Raw genomic sequence first — 18,446 nt, forward strand, 5'->3', positions numbered from 1 at the left:
AGATTTTAGACACTAGCCTTTTATCTGATAAGACATTTGCAAATCTCTTATCCCATTCCGTAGCTGGCCTTTTGGTTTTGTTGACTGTTTCCTTTGCTGTGCAAAAGCTTTTTATCTCGATGAAGTCCCAGTAGTTCATTTTTGCTTTTGTTTCTCTTTTCTTTGGAGATGTGTCTAGCAGGAAGTTGTTGCTAGTATTTTCTTGAGAATTTTTGCATCTATATTCATTGATGGCCTGGTAAAATGAGTTTGGGAGTGACCCCTTCTCTTCTATTTTTTAGAAGAGTTTGAAAAGGATTGGATTCATCCTTCTTTAAATGTTCAGTGAAATCCACCAGTGAAGCCATCTGGTCCTGGACTTCTCTTTGTTAGGAAATTTTTTTTTTTTTTTTAAAGATTTTTTTTTATTTATTTATTTGAGAGAGAGAGAATGAGAGAGAGCAAGCACATGAGAGGGGGAGGGTCAGAGGGAGAAGCAGACTCCCTGCCGAGCAGGGAGCCCGATGCGGGACTCGATCCAGGGACTCCAGGATCATGACCTGAGCCGAAGGCAGTCGCTTAACCAACTGAGCCACCCAGGCGCCCTCTTTGTTAGGAAATTTTTGATGACTTATTCAATCTCCTGACAAGTAATTGGTCTACTCAGATTTTCTATTTCTTTCTGATTCAGTCTTAGTAGGTTGTATGTTTCTAGGAGTGTAGCCATTTCTTGTAGGATGCCCAGATTGTTGTCATGTAGATGTTCAGAGGAGCCTTTTATGATCCTTTGCATTTCTATGTTATCAGTGATTGCACCTCCTTTTTCATTTATAATTTTGTTAATTTGGATCTTCTCCCTCTTTTCCTTGGTGAGTCTAGCTAAGGGTTTGTCTATTTTGTTTATCTCTTCAAAAAAGCAACTCTTAGTTTGGTTAATCTTTCCTATTCCTTATTTCATTTATTTCTGCTCTAATCTATCATTTCCTTCCTTCTGCTAAATTTGAGCTTAGTTTGTTGTTCATCTTCTAGTTCCTTGAAGTGTCAAGTTAGGTGGTTTATTTGAGGTCTTTCTGGTTGCTTGCTGTATGTGTTTATAGCTATAAAATTCCCTCTGAGAACTGCTTGTATGGCATCCCATAAGGTTTAATTTGTTATTTTTCCATTTCTGTTTGTCTCAAGATACTTTCTTATTTCTCTTTTAATTTCTTTTTTGATCCATTGGTTGTTGAGGAAAATGCTGTTTAATTTCCACATGTTCACGAATTTCTCACTTTCCTCCTATTATTGACTTCTAGGTTCATACCATCAAGGCCAGAGAAGATACTTGGTATGATTTCAGTCTTCCTGGATTTGTTAAGACTGGTTTTGTGGCCTGACATATGATCTATCCTAGAAAACGTTCCATGTGTGCTTGAGAAAAATATGTATTCTGCTATTGTTAGGAAAATGTGGATTCTTATTGATGACCAGGTATGAAGGCTGAGAGAGAAGCCATCGGACTGCTCAGTGATAAGTTAGGTGGGAAACCAGGAGCCAGAGGGAGGGGAAGCAAAGGAACTGGTCCTATTAAGACCTTCATTAGCCAGGGGCTTTACACATATTCTCATCACACCTTGCTTTTACAAAGGAGGAAAGTGGGGCTCAGAGAATTTAAATGACTTGCCCAAGGTCACACAGTAACTGGCAGATCTGGGATTTAAACCCAAGTCTGCCCAGTTCTGAAGCCCAAGATCTCTCCACTGAACAATCATGCTGCCTGCCCCACAGAGTTAGCAGAGGACTCAGTGGCATCAGGGGATGGGCTGGTAATAGGCATCTGCTCAGTGGCCGGGTCCTGCCTTGAACAACTTATATATTTCTTCAAGCCTTCTCCTGTGAGCTCCACAAAGGAGAGAGTAAGAGCCAAGGCCTACAGTGGTAATGGTATCAGCTGGTGTGCTTCTAGCATGGTGAGTAGCATGGGGCATGGTGAGCGTGTGGTTGACAATTTCAGTCCCCCAGGCAGGACAGACTGGAGCCACAGACAGCTAGCAGCAGTTGCCATTTATTGAGATACATCACAGGCACAGACAGGAGAGCCAGGCATGGATAGATTCAGAGAGGGGTTGAGTCTGGTGGAGACTGGGGAGGTTGAAAGGCCTTCGGGGACCACTCCCAACTTTCCTCCTTCCTCCCCCAGCCTTCCCTGAATGCAGGCAGAAGAATAGAGGAATTGAGAGAAATCCAACCTCCTCTCAGTGGTCAAAAGGTCACCCCCAAATCACTCAAATACATCACTCAAGGTGATGGCCTTAACTTCCCCTCCCATCACATTGCAAAAGCAAGGAGAAAATGTGGGTAGATTTGAACCTTCCCAAAATGCAGGTCACAGGCAAAGAGTCTGGCATGCAAATACACCGGACCTGTGGTCCTGGGGCTGTTCCCGCTCCTACGGAGGTGGGTGGGGAGGGCAGCAGAGTGGGGTGAGTAGAGCAAAGAGGAAACTGCAGGGGCCCCAGCTTGCACTGCTGGGCAGCTAATACCTCCGGCTTGACGTCTTGACCGTGGTGGTCTTCCTCAGGATGGAGGTGCCCCCAGAGACGGGCCCTCCCTTGACGGTGCCGTAGCCCACACTGGTGCCGAATCCGCCCTTGCCAGCACCCCCTCCCCCGCCCAGGGACATGCCACCCCCGAAGCCAGCCGCACCGCCTCCGCACACTGTGGTGGAGTTGCCAGTCACCGCTGCAAGGCAAAGGGTCTGGGTGAGGCAGGGCAGCCATGCTGGAAGAGGGAGGGGGACTTGCAGAAGCCAGTGAGGGACGGGAACACAAGCAGGCAGTGGAGCCGTAGGAAACTGATGGAGAAGGTGGGGCAGGAAGCTCATTCTTTGGGAAGCCCTGAACTTGTCTCCAGGGGCTCAGGTGGAGGGCAATGTGCTTCTGGCCAAGGACAGATTGAGTGGATGGAGCAGAGGACCGGGGCTGGGCGTGGGGCAGGGCATGGCAGCAAAATACTCACAAATGCTGACTGCACTGGGACATTCTCCAGACATCCTGAAGAAACAGATCAGGAGAAGGGTCAGTGGTCCCTGGAGCCCAAGTGAAAACCCTCCCCCTCCTTCCTGCCTCCCACTCTCTGCCTTCACAGTGGATCAACTCAGTGGGTCAATTCTCGAGCCAGGGCCCACAAGACAAGACCAGAAGATGTGAGAAACACGTGCACGTGGCTGTGCTGGGCCTCGCAGACCTTCCAGCAGGTGTGACAGAGAAAGCAGAGCCACAGCAGGCCAAGTGGCCCCCTCCTCCCCTGTCCTTGTCCTGCCTTCCCTCTGCATGCACATCATGGACAGCAAACAAAGCTCATGCCAAAACAAAGCTTCCTGGTTTCTGGCTCAAGTGACTTTCTTTACATCTCATGCCTTCCCAAGGACAGAGATGATTAATTTTTTTTTTTTTTCAAAACTTCAAAGGTGTTGGAAGAAGCCTCACTTCTGCAGGGCTGCCGACCACCGTAAGGATTACTGATTGTCATGCCAACCGAGGAGAGGCGCAGCAGAGGCCGTGAACACAAATGGAGTCTCCCGTGGGTGATGAGTTAGGAGCCCAGCTCCCTGGTTCCTCCCTTCTTTCCCTACCCCCAGCACAGAGCCGACGATGACACAGGCTCTCCCACAGGCAGGGCTGGAAAGCCCTCTGAATCAGGGCAGGAGGGGGCCCTCACCTGCTCTCCTCGCTCTCCAGCAGCTTGCGGTAGGTGGCGATCTCCACATCCAGGGCCAGCTTCACGTTCATAAGAGCCTGGTAGTCGCGCAGCAGCCGAGCCAGGTCCTCCTTGGCCTGGTGCAGGGCCATGTCCAGGTCCCCAAGCTTCTTCTGAGCATCCTTCAGTGCCATATCCCCATGCTGCTCCGCTTCTGCGATGGCCGTCTGCAGTTGCTGGCACTGCCCAAGGGATGAGAGGTGTTGGGAACACCCTCCAGGGTCATCACATCCATCTCTCTGCCCTCAAACCAGACATCACCATTCCCCAGCCATCCCCCCCTCAACCCCAACTGAGAAAGAAGGAAAGGAGAAATATTCATCTCAGAGAAGAGATACTATTACACAAGCAGGGTCATATAGCACCACTGGGAAAGTCCTTACTGAAGTCTAGTCTTAGTCCCTCCTGCTGCAACTCAGCCCAGTACTTCAAAGAGATAGAATAAAGAATATAACCTCACCATTAACCAGATGCTTCACTCTGATCTGGGGAAAAACCCAAGCTTTTTAGCCATATCCTAGAGGGAATCAGCACCTATGACTTGGACACTTGAACTGTCAGCCTCCTGCTCCGACCTCCTGGAGATAGGCTCAATCTCCTTGGAGGAGATCATCCCACCTGCTCCACCACTAATATGCAATGTGACCTTGGACAAGTCCTTATCCTTCTCCGGGCCTGTTTCTTATCCTGTAAAAGGAGTGTGTTGCTCTTAATGGTCCAGCGTTTGAGTGTGTCCCATCCATCAGGAAAAGAGCAGTTCTCACCCCTCAGCGTGACAATGAAAAGGTCACCACCTCTGCTAACCCAGGCCTGATCCCCAGGCTCCCAACCAAAGGCTCACCTGCTTCTTAACCGCATCCACCTCAACCTGCAGCCTCTGGACAGTGCGGGTGAGCTCAGCAATCTCATTCTTAGTGTCCCGCAGGTTGTCCCCATGCTTCCCAGCTGTCACCTGCAGCTCTTCATACTGGAGACCAAAAAAGTGTCAGTGAGCTGTCAGTTCCAAGCCCTCCTGGGTAACTAGTGGCCCCAGGCCCACCCTCACAGCGAGAGCCCCACACCCCCACCCCCACCCCCACCCCGTGTAGGCTGGGTGCGTCTGGCCCCAGGCCTCTCACAATGGCGGAAGTTCTGTCTGCCCCAGCCCACACACCTGACCAGCCATTCTTCTCACCTTGGTCTGGTACCAAGCCTCAGCCTCAGCCCTGCTCCTCTGGGCGATCAGCTCATACTGGGCCTTGACCTCAGCAATGATGCTGTCCAGGTCAAGTCTGCGGTTGTTGTCCATAGAAAGGATCACATTGGTGTCAGATACGTGGGTCTGCACTTGGCTCAGCTCCTGCAGAAAGAGATAGCTGCCACCAGAGTCCCTGCTCCAGGCTCCCAGGACACCCGAGGGATGAAGGACGGGGTCCCCAGGTGGCATCAGGATGCCTGTGCTCTGCCCCAGGCTGCAGCCTAGAAGGAAAGGCCTCATTCTCTCCAGCTGGGAAATGGGGCTCTCATTTTTATAAATATCTTTCCTTTTTGTGGATTTACAGGTTTCCCAGAGATTAAAGAAGGGGAAAGAATGTGTACGTACTGCACCCAAACCCAGTGCCAGTCCCTTTCATCCTCAGAACACCCTGGGAGTCAGGCCAGGCCACTTTTGTCAACTTGGGAAAAGTCTCCCCTCCGAGCAGGGGCAGACAGTGGGACCCGGGGAGCTGAGCATGGGCCTGATTCAAACCCCACTCTCCACTCAGCCAGCTAACAACCTGCACCACCATTCACAGTGGCCCTGACACAGGTTGGTTAGGAAAGAGGCTTGGGAAAGAGAAGTGACACATCCAATGTCACTAGATCCAAGGTCATCCCGTCCAGTCCTGGGCCCCAGACTGGAATCAATCAGTTGAGCAACAAATCCCAAGTGGTTTCCTCTAGACTATACTGACATTTAAAGACCATGGTGATGTTCTTGGACCCTCCCTGGGTTTTTAGGACCATCGAATTTGACATATAAACAGGCATTTAAAGATGCCATGAACAGCAAGTTCAGTTTCTGTGTTCTGTCTTTGAGCTCAGCTCTATCACTAGGTCATCTGCATGGTCTCCTAGCTGAGCTCTGTCTTCGTCGCACCCATGGTCCTTCCTGCCCTGGGCTGCCGACAAACTGCCCAGACTCCAGCTCCAATCAAATCCCTCATCCCCTCAGTGCTCCTCAGTGGCTCCCAAAGGGGAGAGAATCTTCCCCCTCAAAGTCAACACCTTGTGTGCTCTGGTCTTGTCTCCAGCTTTCCTGCAGCCAGTGGGATTATAACAGATAGAGCTGGAATATAACAGCTGCTCTCACTGACTGAGAATTTCCTGTGGGCAGGTGCTGTGTTAAGCACTTGACAGGCACCAACTCATTACAGGCCCTTTTCCAATAGCACAAAGAGTAACCTGCCCCAAATCACAAACTGATAAGCAGGGAGCCCAGTCTCAATCCTAGGTTGTCTGACACCAGAACCTGAGGTGACACAGACTAAAAGAGAGATAGGCAGAAATCGAGAAAGAAATCTGCCAAAGCCAGAACTGCCGTCCATACCGACATAGATTTAGATTACTAAGTTACGCTGTCTTTTGAAAGGTGGGATGGGTGAAGAGGAAGGGGTGAACACCAATCACTGAAATGTTTGCGGTTTAGTGAAAAGACATGAGCTCTGGAGACAGGCAAAGCAAAGTTCATGTCCCCAGCCTGCCATTCATTAGCTGTGTGACCGGGGTGGTCATGAAGCCTCATGATGCCTCCGCCCCCTCTTTTATAAACTGCCCGTGATAATACCTTCCTCGTGCGGTGGATGTAAGGATTCAGATCCATTTGTGGCCCATGGTGGGTGCTAAATAAAATGCATTATGTGCCCACACCTCTCTGAAGGTCAGTCAAGACGTCCATGAGGCTTATTTGCTACAGATCACGTCATTTTGCCACAGCAGTGACCACTCTGCCAGTGTCATCTTGCAGCATCACCCCCTCACCCTCCCCAGCTCAGGGTCCCTCGGCAGTCCCGTGACAGAGCTTGGTCCCGAGGAAAATCAAATTGGAATTTTTAAGACAAGAAGATCTACCAGATACCACCTAGAGTGATAGAATAAGAGGATAAAAGGGTTAGGCTTTCCAAAGAAACAGAGCTGATACAAGTGGAGAAGGAAGAGTTCTGTAGATTAAAGGTATGTGTCTCCTCAGACACCAGGGACCGTGAGAGGAAGAGCAGGTGGAGGGCCTCTGGGCAAGAAGGAAATGAGCCAGAGAGGCCAAAGTGTTGACACCGGAGCAGGGGCTGAGTCCCACAGGGATCATCCGGGCCAGAGGGAGGGCACGAGGTTGCTTTTCTGCCGTGTAAGACATGCCAGGGCTTGGTGGGTGGCCCTCCGGATTTCCCTGAGATCTAGCTTGACCAAAACCAGAGCCTGAAATCAACTAGGGAGTGCTGATTTGTGCAGGAGGCAGCAAGGAACAGCTGCTCTGGCCTTCATTCTCAGCCCCAAAGAGGCACAGGTAGGCAATGAGGAACTCTGACAGGGAGGAACCCTGGCCTGGCCCCTAGCCCACCTTCCCTGCCCACCCAATCCTCACCTGATTCTCCCAGACCCTCTCTGCCCTACCCTGCCCACCCACTGTTCCCCAGACACATGTGCTCTATGCTGCGTCCATGTCACTGTGCAGGCTGGGCCCTGGCTGGCAGGCCCTTCTTTCTCCTCCTTTAGAATTCCTGCCCTTCCTTCAAAAATTCAAATCCCATCTCCTCTGAAGCTCCCCCAGCACTATAAGGAAGGGTCAGGCACAGCGTGCACCAGGCACCTTGTCCCTGTCCCAACACGGCCTCAACACCATGTGCTGAGACTGTAGGGCCCCCAAAGCCAGAGCCATGTGGAAACTACTCAGTAATATGTGGTATTAAATGATAAGGAACAGCAAAGGAAAGAACACTGGGCATGCCAGGCATGTGCTTTAGACAGCAGGAAAGCCAATTCCTACCCATTTAGAGAAAAGGGGGCGGGCACTGTTGACCTGGCCCCAAAGAGAAAAGAACCTAAGAGAAGAGAAGGAGGAATCCCCAAGCAGCAAACCACCATCAGTGGTCCCAATAAAGAAGAAAGTTGGGAGGCACCTAAGAAATCAGCGTGATGGCACAGAACATTCCCCAACAAGCTCCATTCTGACAGGGCAGGTAGAGATGTTAGAAGGAGAAAAACACAGCCAAGGATGAGCCAGGGGAAATGCTGAGGCCAGCTGACAAGGGCTGTAGGGAAGCTCTAGGTGAGAAGAACAGAGAGGCAGCATTGGACTAACCCGAAAAATACCCCCCAAAACCCAACAATTTAATGGCTATGTCATTTACCTGTTTCCCATCAAAGAGAACAATCATCAAACTAGAAAGGGCAGGATGCTGGAGAAGAATTAGAAAGCCAAGACAGCCACAGAAAGTATGACAGGCCTTGGCCTTGTTGGGGACTCTCAAGGGTCCAGGCCAAAGGAGCATATCCTAGGAGGCCATGGGATTGCCAAGGGGATGAATACTCCCAGAGATCCGTAAGAAATATGGAGATTAGGAAAGATTCCAGAACCCCCGATGCAGCAAATGTCCTCATTTTCAAGGGGATGATACTTAGACTTCTTCAGCTTAAACCTGACGTCAACCTCCTATGAACTTCTAGAATCACAAAATGTAAGAGGCATAGAACCAGCAAGACTTCCCTAAGGAAAGGCCAAGCCAAATAGATTTCATTTTCTCCTGTGGTTGTATTACTAAAATGCTAAAGGACCATCACAGACATTGCTTGACCAAGACTTCCACAGCATTCTTGAACACAAGACAGAAAGATGTGGGCCAGATGATGATATGGTCAACTAGATTTTAAAGTAGCTGAGGCACTTGAACCACAAATTAGTGATTAGTGGAGTGAGGTCAGCCTGGGAGAAAGGCACCACTGAAGACCTAGTTCTTGCACTAGGACTCGGTTCTTGGCCCTGTTGGCTTTAATGTGCTCACTGGTCACGTACACTGAAATGAACATTCACATTGAACTGAAAGTTTACCAGGTCTACAGAGAACCCCAAGCTGGGGTATCATGAATACATCCAATTACCCAGTTGGGTATCTCCAACATATGGATAGGGGAAATCAAGTTTCAAAGTGCCCACAGTTACCTAGACGATGGGATGAAACCATAATCACATGTCACAGGGAAAATGGGACTCATTAACTCTTGCATTTGGTTTCAAAACTTCAACTGCCCAAATCTTGGAAGTTGGAAGCAAATGGATACACGCCTCACTTGAAAGCATTCATGTGGAAAAGTCCGGGGGTTTTTTAAAGAGCAAATATTGTGAAATGGCTTCTAAAGATGACACATAAACTACCGCAACATTAGGTGCACGAATGCAAGTCTGTAAGCTCCCTCCCTATCCCACTCTTTTCCAAAGTCTGGACTAAGAACGCTGTTTCCTCAGCTTCCTCATATGCCACAGATGTCAGTCCCTGAAGCATCCTGACCTCTAAAGTGTTGCCCTGTGAAAGACAATATGCCACACAGAAGACAACTGGGTTTGTTGCCTGGAGGGCAGAATCAGGGCCAATCAAGAGCAGAAGTCATGGGAAGAAGATTAAAATCAGCTTTCTAATTTGGTCAACAATGAAAATGCCTGCCCTAAAAAATAGTGAGCTTCCTACCACCAGGAGGATTCAAGCCGAGGCTACATGACTCCTATCAGCGATGTTAGAGAAAGGGCTCCAGCATGGAGGGACGGTGGGCCACAAAGCGCCTACCAAGTCTGGGTCTAGGTCCTGGATGCTAAGATCAACTCAGGTTAACTTCAGCCCTCTCGCCCTGGTCTTCAAAACCTCCTGGTTTCCTGGGACCCCTCCTGGATCCTGCAATCTACCCACTACCCACACCTCAACTCCTGCGCCAACCTGGACTCTCAGGCCCTTCTCTGCCCCTCTCTGCTCCTCCAGCCCTTGATCCGTTACAAACTGGTCTAGAAGGGAAACAGTCTAACAGAGGAGCGCGAGTCAGACTCTGAAGTCCAAGAACCAGGTTTTAATTCCGGCACTGCCTCTAACTAGCTATGTGACCATGGGCAAGCTACCCTGAGCCTCCGTGTCCCCTACTATACAATGGAAACAATAGTTGTACCTCTACTGTGGCTTTGTTGAGAGGATTATGTAAAACTTGGCCCGGTGTCTGGGCTCATCCTTAGCACTGAATACATGGAAGCTCGTGTTAATGAAAGGTCCAAGTTCTATCTTCTTCCAGTTAAATTGCACTGGTGAATTCAGATCAGACCTCCAGGGGGAATCCCCAGTGCTATACATAAACGTAATTGTCCCTGTCTACTGGCCATCTCACCAATTCATAGAGATGATTCAGGAAGTCAAGCTCCTCAGTCAAGGTGCCGACCTTGCCATGCAGATCCATTCGGCTCATGTATGCAGCATCCACATCCTGGGGGCAAGAGAGACGGCAGGGCAGATGCCTCAGCCCCCAGGGCTCTCACCTCCCTCTGAGTCAGCCCAGCACCTTGGCAAGCCCAAGAACCACCTCCCCCACTCCCTGCCACCTGTTCACCTTCTTGAGCAGCACAAACTCGTTCTCCGCTGCAGTGCGCTTGTTGATTTCATCCTCGTACCTGTTACATAGGAAGACTCAGGCCAGGCTCAGCCTACTTCTGCCTTTTAAGACATTTAACCCACTTGGCTTTAAGCCCCCTTGGGTCCCACATTATCTAAGAACACCTTTGAGAAGCAGTTCTGTAATGCAGCCGACCAGTGAAGAAATTTGGGGTACAGTCGTTAAATATTCCTGCCCACCCACTCTGAGGGAACAGGCCCAGATTTTGTGCAATAATATGGCAATCAAGCCAGCTCTTTGGATCAGAGCCCACAGGAGGCTTTTTAGGAACAGGCAGCGATGTGTCAACTGCGGTTTAGTTTTGCGTTCACTTTCAACAGGCAGGAGGTCATTTAAAACAGCTCACTTCTCTCCAACTGCTTTTGCTGAGATTTTTTTTTTTAAAGATTTTATTTATTTATTTGAGAGAGAGAATGAGATAGAGAGAGAGCATGAGAGGGGGGAAGGTCAGAGGGAGAAGCAGACTCCCTGCTGAGCAGGGAGCCCGATGCGGGACTCGATCCCGGGACTCCAGGATCATGACCTGAGCCGAAGGCAGTCGCTTAACCAACTGAGCCACCCAGGCGCCCTGCTTTTGCTGAAATTTTAAGGGTTAGAAATCACCAGTATCAAGTTATTGGGAAAGTTATGAAAGATTACACCCTAAAATTATAGATATACATATCAACTCATCATAATATCTGCCCTTTATCTGGATCTTGATTCAAACAAACTATTTTTAAAACTTATGACATTTATGGGACAGTCAAAAATTCAAAAAGAATGGATAGTCGATGATATTGAGGAATTACTATTTTAAAAACCTGAGATGTGGTTATGGCATTATGTTTATGCTTGATTAAGTCAAGCTATACTGATGAGCCATATGAATATAGCCAGTAAATATCTGTGAATGAAATCACACGATGGCTGGGATTTGCTTCAAGACAATAAGGGAGGAGAAAAATCAAGTGGGTGTATAGATGAAACAAGACTGCCTATGAGTTAATAATTAAACCTGAGTAATAAGAACATAGAGGTTCCTTACATATTCTCCCTACCTTAGAGTTTTTTAAATTATGAATAATACACAAATAAGTGGGACAATTCTCCAGGACACAATGGGCCCAGGGCCTGGACACCCAAGGGAAGCTGCTTTGTCTGTGCACTCCCCCAGGTTGGACCCAGGCGCCTGGGAATGGGGTGACCCTCTCTGGGGAGATTGCCCACGCCATCCCCTCCCACCCCCACATGGGCCCAGCCGTCCAGTCCTCCTCACTTGCTCTTGAAGTCCTCAAGGACATCCTGCACATTCCTCAGCTCTGAGTCCAGCCTCCCCTGATCGCTCTGGAGGTTGTCCAGCTGCCTCCGCAGGTTGCCCAAGTAGTTCTCAAAGAGGGGCTCCGGGTTGTTCCTGGTGACACCCGAGTTCTGGCCCTGCTCCTGCAGCAGGGCCCACTTGGTCTCCAGCACCTTATTCTGCTGCTCCAGGAAACGCACCTGAGCCAGAGCAAGAAGGGTGGTGGGCTGGTGCCATCCCCTGGCTCCAGGAGGGACCCAGGACTGGGCCCATCGTCACCACCTGTCCCCAACCAGGACCTCACAGGGCCAGTGCACAGCCCATGCATTGCTGAGGGGAGGGGTTCCTAAGGGAATAGTCTTGCTGGAAAAGACTGTCCAATCCAATGACAAAGACTCTAAAGAGTTAATAAATTGCAAATGCCCCAACTCAGTCATTTACTAGTTGATGACAGTCAAGTCACTTACCTCTGGGTCTCCCTTTCCCACTTGTCCTGGGTAAACCAGACTAGATCAGTGTTCCTGAACCCTAATTCTGCACCAAAATCAACTGTTAAAAATGCAGATGCAGGGGCGCCTGGGTGGCTCAGTTGTTAAGCATCTGCCTTCAGCTCAGGTCATGATCCCAAGGTCCTAGGATCGAGCCCCACATCGGGCTCCCTGCTCCGCGGGAGGCCTGCTTCTCCCTCTCCCACTCCCCCTGCTTGTGTTCCCTCTCTCGCTGTATCTCTCTCTGTCAAATAAATAAAATCTTTAAAAAAAAAAAAAAAGCAGATGCATATATAGGTGTATGTGTATGTATGTATATACACAAATATGTACATACATACATGTGTACGCACACATGTGGGGAAAGAGAAAGCAAATGTGACAAAATGTAAAAATTGGTGAATCTAAAGCGAATTAAGTCAGTCAGAGAAAGACAAATACCATAAGATTTCACTCATATATGGAATTTAAGAAACAAAACAACACGCAAAGAAAAAGAGAGAGAGAAAGAGACAAACCAAGAAACAGACTCTGAACTCTAGAGAACACACTGCTGGTTACCCGAAGGAGTGGGTGGGGGGATGGGGGAAATAGGCGATGGGGATGAAGGAGTGCACTTGTGATGAGCACCAGGTGATGTATGGAAGTGTTGAATCACTATGACATACACGTGAAACTAATATAACACTATATATTAACTACATTGGAATTAAAATTAAATTAAACTAAATTAAATTAAATTTTAAAATTTGGAGAATCTGGGTGAAAAAATATATGGGAATATACTGTACTGTTCTGGCAACTTTTCTATAAATTTGACCTTTTTTTAATTTTAAATATAGATGCCCAGCCCTATCTCTAAAGACTTAAAAGAGGGCTCATGGCATGGGCTTCACAGGCCCCCTAGGGGGTTCTCTGCCCAGCCAGAGACACTGGACAGGGTCAACCTCACAGACCCCCAGCTCCTAGAACATGATGCTGAGAGCCTGAGAGAGGTTTTTGCTTGTTTAACCTCTGGGACAGTCCCACAGGAGGACCAAAAGTCACTAGGGGGTAAGGTGAGGAGGTGGGCGGAACAGCTTGCTTCACCTGCCATCCGGTTTCTCCAGGTCCCACCTCCACAGCACCCCAGGCCCAAAGTCACATGGCCTGGGTACCATGAAGCAGGTGCTTCTGCCACAAACGTAGACGAGACCTCTCAATGCCAAGGACCATAGGGCCCATGAACCTGAGTTCCAGGCCTGCCTCTGCCTCCAAGTGCCTGTATGATCCTGGGCAAATCCCTTGCCCTCTCTAGTCCTGTTTTCTCTTCTTCAAAATGGACACAATATCACTATGGGTGTCCCACAATGGGACACTGTGGGCTTCACATGAGAAAGAGGACATGAATGTTCTTTGGGAACCCCCAGGTCACTGAACTAAGATAACAGTTATCCACCAGGATTTTCCCCATCATGGTCCCCTTGCCTGGGGACTTGGGGTAGAGGTAGACAATGCAGCAAAGCAGACCCGGAAATGCCAGAGAGCAAGTACAAGAGCCACCCAGTGAGTCTGGAGGCCAGGGAAGGAGTCAGGATGCTCCCGATCTGGGACAGATCAAACTATACCCCCAGGTCATGGTGCCCTGGCGACCACCCTCTTCACTGTCCACCCCAAACTGAGCCTATTGACCAGAACAGCAAGGAGGAATAGGAGAAGCAAAATGGTAACTTCTCCTAGGACAACCCCCTCAATCGTGTCCTGATCACATCTTTGTCCTTAGGCCTTTTCCAACACTGAGAGAACAGGGAAGAGATCGGGCTCCTTGGGTAACTTGTTGGACATTTGAGCCGGTTTCCCCAGCTGTGAAATGACCAGAGGCACTAAGGACCACCCTGTTAAGGGGAGCCGTGAGGACAGTCTACTCCCTAATCATGCGACAGGCCGCTGTGTGATCGTGTTAATGACGACCGTAGGAGAGGCACAACACAGTCAAGCCGGGCTCGGCAACAGGCCTCGTGAGTAGAATCAAGTTCACCTGAGCAAGGACAGTAAGACCCAGAAGACTGTCGCCAGGCCAGAGAGCTCCAAAGTCATCCCATCAACCTCCCCCACAACAGTGTGCAGCCTCTGCCCAGCACCCCCTCTCTTAGCGGCCCTGCTTCTACTCCAAGGGCCCCTCCCTGCCTCCTTCCACCCCGGCTCACCTTGTCGATGAAGGAAGCGAACTTGTTGTTGAGGGTCTTGATCTGCTCGTGCTCCTGGGTGCGCACCCTCTGGATCTCGGGGTCGATCTCCACGTTGAGAGGGGTCAGCAGGCTCTGGTTGACAGTGACCTCCTGGATGCCTCCAGGGGGGCAGGCTGGCCCGAATGCCTGCCGGCCGGCCCCCAAGCCCACATAGGCCCCACTGCCGAAGCCGAAGCCTCCCAGGGCCCGCCCTGAGGATGACCCTCCAGCCACACTGACTGAGATGCTCTTGCTGCCCCCCAAGTTATAGAGGCTTCGGCTGCCAAAGCCACCCTTGCTGGGGCCACAGCGCGGCCCCCCACCACTGCTACCTCTCCGGGACTCCGTCACTGAGCTGAAGCTGGTGCGGGTCCGGGAGCCACCTCCTCCACTTGCGGAGTTGGAGCTAAAGCCCCCTTTGGTGGAGTATGTCTGCCGAGCCACAGAGGACCTCATGGCCATCAGAGGGGCCGGAGTGCAGGCTGGGAGAGCAGAGAGCGAACGCGGTAAGCTGCTGTGCCACCGATGGGCTTTTTATCTTTTCCCAGTTGGGCTGGCTCCTGGGCTTCACAGACACTCCTGCCCCATTGCCCCAGGAAGAGAGGGAGGGGCCCCGTGGGCCAGGGGAGTCCCCTCTCCCCCAGCCGGAGGGAGGGGCTGCTCCCAGTTATCACCTGTGCTCCCGAGCTGGGGCTGAGCCGAGACTGTGTGGGGCAGGATGCCACCTTCTCCCCCCTGGGGCTCTTCTGACTTGGAACGGGATGATACAGGCTCCCACGGCCGCCCCCACCACCCAGGGGCTGGCTTGCTCTCCCACCCAGCCCTGATGGCCACCGTCAATGGGGCTCTGTTCTGTGGGATCTGGCCCAGGCCCCTGTCGCAAGCCAAGGCCCCAGGGCCCAGGGCTGTACAGGTGGCAAGGAAAGGGAGGTTGGGCAACGGGCTGTGGAGAGGGTGCCCAGGCCTGCTCCAGTCCCACCTTCCCAGCCCACAGCCTCATCGCCTCCTGGCAGGTCCAGGGTGGGGGCCACAGGTGACAGGGTGGGGGTGGGGGCAGGGGCAGTCTGTTCTGTCATCCGCTGGCAGATTGTCTGCTGGGCGGAGACCCCGTGCCAAGCCAAGTGGGTACAAGGACAGAAAGAGGTTCTCAGCCCAACCGTGGGGCCGGGGCACTTGAGGAGAAGGTGGAAAGGCCTGGGCTCCTCAGGCATTGCGCCGAGGTCAGGGAGATGCATGGCGCAAAGCACACTTGGCTGGGGACTGAAGAGAAACAGAGCGCTTTGACTATCACCTGAGAGCCCTCCCCCCAGCCCTCTGTCCCGCAGCAGAGCATCCCCAGAAGGGCCCAGCCACTTTGGAGGGGGCTGCAGGTGGGTGGAGGACACATCCCATTCTGATTAGACATAAGTACAGGTCTAGGGGCGCCTGGGTGGCTCAGTCGTTAAGCGTCTGCCTTCGGCTCAGGTCATGATCCCAGGGTCCTGGGATCGAGCCCCACGTCGGGCTCCCTGCTCCGCGGGAAGCCTGCTTCTCCCCCTCCCACTCCCCCTGCTTGTGTTCCTGTTCTCGCTGTCTCTCTCTGTCAAATAAATAAATAAAAAATCTTTAAAAAAAAAAAAAAAGACATAAGTACAGGTCTAAGAAGACTGTGTTCAGCAAAGGCCCCAAGAACCCCAGGGAGCACCCCAACATTCCCATCTTCCCAGCCCCCAAGGAGCCTGATGCTTGATTCAGAAAGGCCAGGGGCTCCTTGATCACTTCACACAGTCCCCTCTGTGCCCCCACCCACCCACCTCAGGCTCCTGGGACCAAGCACAGCCCCAAAGGAAGACTTGGAGATGTCAGATGTTAGTGAAATGTTAGGACTGAGGGAGTGTTGCCGAGGTGACTTTGGAGATTGGCCCTCCTCGCCCACTTGAGCTTTCAGCTGGAAAACTGGAAAATGGGCCCAGAGAGGCAAGAGACTCGCCCGAGGGAAGGAGCCGCAACAGCCCCTTGCCACACTCCTTCCACAGCGGAGTTGGGACTCTGGCCACTTGTCGCTGCAGGATCCCGAAGGAGAGGACAGCGGCCCATTCCCACAGCCGGAGGAAGGCAGGCGGAGAGCAAACCCACTCCAGACCCAGAGGAGGCTGTGGGACTCTTTCCCGGGGCCACTACGAAAGGCTGTAAGGGGCTCCCAGTTGCTACGGATGTCGAACCTAATGCCCACGAGGGATGGGGTGAGGGGCACTCACAGAAAGGGATCTTCCTTTCTGCTGGGAGCTAGGATACAAGGCATTTGGGCAAGCCAGACCAGGAAGTGAATCCCCACTGAGCTGTGTGTCCTTGGGCTGCTCTCAACCCCCCTGGGCCTCCTTCGCCTCTGCCTTTTTGAAAGGGGAAGCCCTATCCAAAAGCATTGGCCTGTGATCCTAGGACTGAGCCAGGACTGAGCCGTCACTTCCCACTGACCCTTGTCTCCTGTCCCTGAGGCTGTGCTCACTTTCTCAGCCTCCCTTATCGCTTCCCGCAGGTGCGTGGGAAGGGGAGACAGTCGTGAGTGGGACTTCTGGGGAAGGGAGTGATGTCAGCCCTCTGAGTCAGGGCGGCCGGGGAGGTGGGAGTAGAGTCGACTACACACACTCCACCCTTCCCCAGGAATGACAGCCACACGTGTTGACCGGGCTCTCTCTCCTGGGCTTTGTGGGCTGGTGACAGACAGCCACACAGGTTGCCAGGTTCACTCTGCCCGAGTTACTGCTTGGAGACAGGCTCCCTCCCAGCCAGGCAGGGGCTCCGGGGTCCCAGCCCAGACAGACTGGGGGAGCCACCCTGCCTCCTTAGGCCCTGACTCTCTGCTTTCAGGCAGAACACCCAAGTTCAGACCTTCTTTCTGTGGTTTTGGATGAAGTTTCCTCCCCTCCGCTGAGTCTCCATCCAAGGACTTCTGTGTCTGGAGACTTTCACCTGCCTGGCATCCCCCTCTGCAGCAGGACACAAGAGCCGAGGGGATGGCAGGCTGCTGCAGGAGGGACAAGGCAAGATGGCTTGGGTGGGGGCGGACAGATGGTGTCTGAGGAGCACCCAACAGCACCCAACCCAGGCCAGGCTGGGTACGGAGCCATAGCAAAGATACGGGGTGAAGACGATAGTCGCTGCCCTTGGGAGCCCTCCCACAGGGGTAGGACTTCCTCACCTAATCGTGATGATTATTACAGTCAACATTTACTCAGCACTTACTATGCGGCAGACACTTTCAGTGCAATAGTGCATCTCATGTCCACGCTGGGTGGACTCCACCGCCTCCTTCCCACCCCAGATCAGTCACCCTCCTCCTAGACCCCTGTAGGCTGCTCCCTTGCTCTCTGGCTTCACGGGTCGGCCAAGGCTGGGGGGCACAGGCAGGAGATGTGAGAGGGTGGAAGGGAAGGCAGGTATTTCTGCCCAGCTTCCTCCCTGCTGTCCTCCATGGTTACAGATTCTTCCATCTGTCACTCACTTTTTCCTCTTGTCTTTCAGCTCTACACAGGCGACCTCCTCATCCTGGTTCTCCCTGTTTCCACTGAGAGGGCCACGTCCTGGAAAACCGCTTAGCCCTGGACAAACCAGAGGTTGGCCCCTCCAGCTCCGCTGGCCTCTGGCCCCTCCATCCTTTCTGCCTTCCCTTAGGTGCTTCTGGCATTGAAGTCCATTTAACTGAACTTTCTCGGGTGAATTTTGTCTCCTGCTGGGATCCTGAATGGCACCACCCCCACACAGCCCTGTGAGATCAGCATTATTATTAATCTCTCCTCACAGATGAGGAAACTAGGGAGGTTACATAGCTTGGTCAAAGTCACACCATTAGTAAGTGGCAGAGCTGGGATGCAAGCCCAGGAATCCTGGTTCCTGGGCCATGTGCTCCCCAGCTCATGTCTCCCTTACAGAAGGCCGAAAAGCCTCCTTCTCCGATACTTTTGATGGAGAGATCCTTGGGTCTGAGAAAAAGGCTGACCTCCCCTTAAAGCTGGGGGTGAATGGCATGACCTCCTGTGGCCTAGACCATGGAGTTTGGGGTTGAGCCACATGGGAGGGGGAAGACAGGAGGAGCAGTGCAGGAGCTGATGGGCTGCTAGG

At 51.7% G+C, this 18,446-nt stretch overlaps 1 protein-coding gene across 1 annotated transcript; it reads right to left on the reverse strand.

The window, feature by feature from the left end:
- Nucleotides 1-2,007: 2,007 nt before the first annotated feature.
- Nucleotides 2,008-14,908, reverse strand: KRT79 (keratin 79). Its single transcript, XM_036090530.2, has 9 exons — nt 14,328-14,908; nt 11,633-11,853; nt 10,312-10,372; nt 10,093-10,188; nt 4,892-5,056; nt 4,559-4,684; nt 3,679-3,899; nt 2,977-3,011; nt 2,008-2,700 (listed from the first exon to the last, which is right to left on the reverse strand). Exons 1-9 carry the CDS (start codon nt 14,808-14,810, stop codon nt 2,495-2,497), a joined length of 1,614 nt encoding a protein of 537 aa, XP_035946423.2. The 5' UTR covers nt 14,811-14,908; the 3' UTR covers nt 2,008-2,494.
- Between the last annotated feature and the right edge of the window lie 3,538 nt (nt 14,909-18,446).

Source organism: Halichoerus grypus, chromosome 6, assembly GCF_964656455.1.
Source record: "Halichoerus grypus chromosome 6, mHalGry1.hap1.1, whole genome shotgun sequence".
Taxonomy (NCBI): domain Eukaryota; kingdom Metazoa; phylum Chordata; class Mammalia; order Carnivora; family Phocidae; genus Halichoerus; species Halichoerus grypus.

Coding starts and splice junctions, on each gene's coding strand:
- KRT79 (XM_036090530.2), bottom strand. CDS start 14,810: ATGGCCATGAGGTCCTCTGTGGCTCGGCAGACATACTCCACCAAAGGG. Junction 10,373..11,632: donor CTTGAGGACTTCAAGAGCAA/GTGAGGAGGACT, acceptor CCTATGTAACAG/GTACGAGGATGAAATCAACA. Junction 2,701..2,976: donor TCCCAGTGCAGTCAGCATTT/GTGAGTATTTTG, acceptor TTTGCCTTGCAG/CGGTGACTGGCAACTCCACC.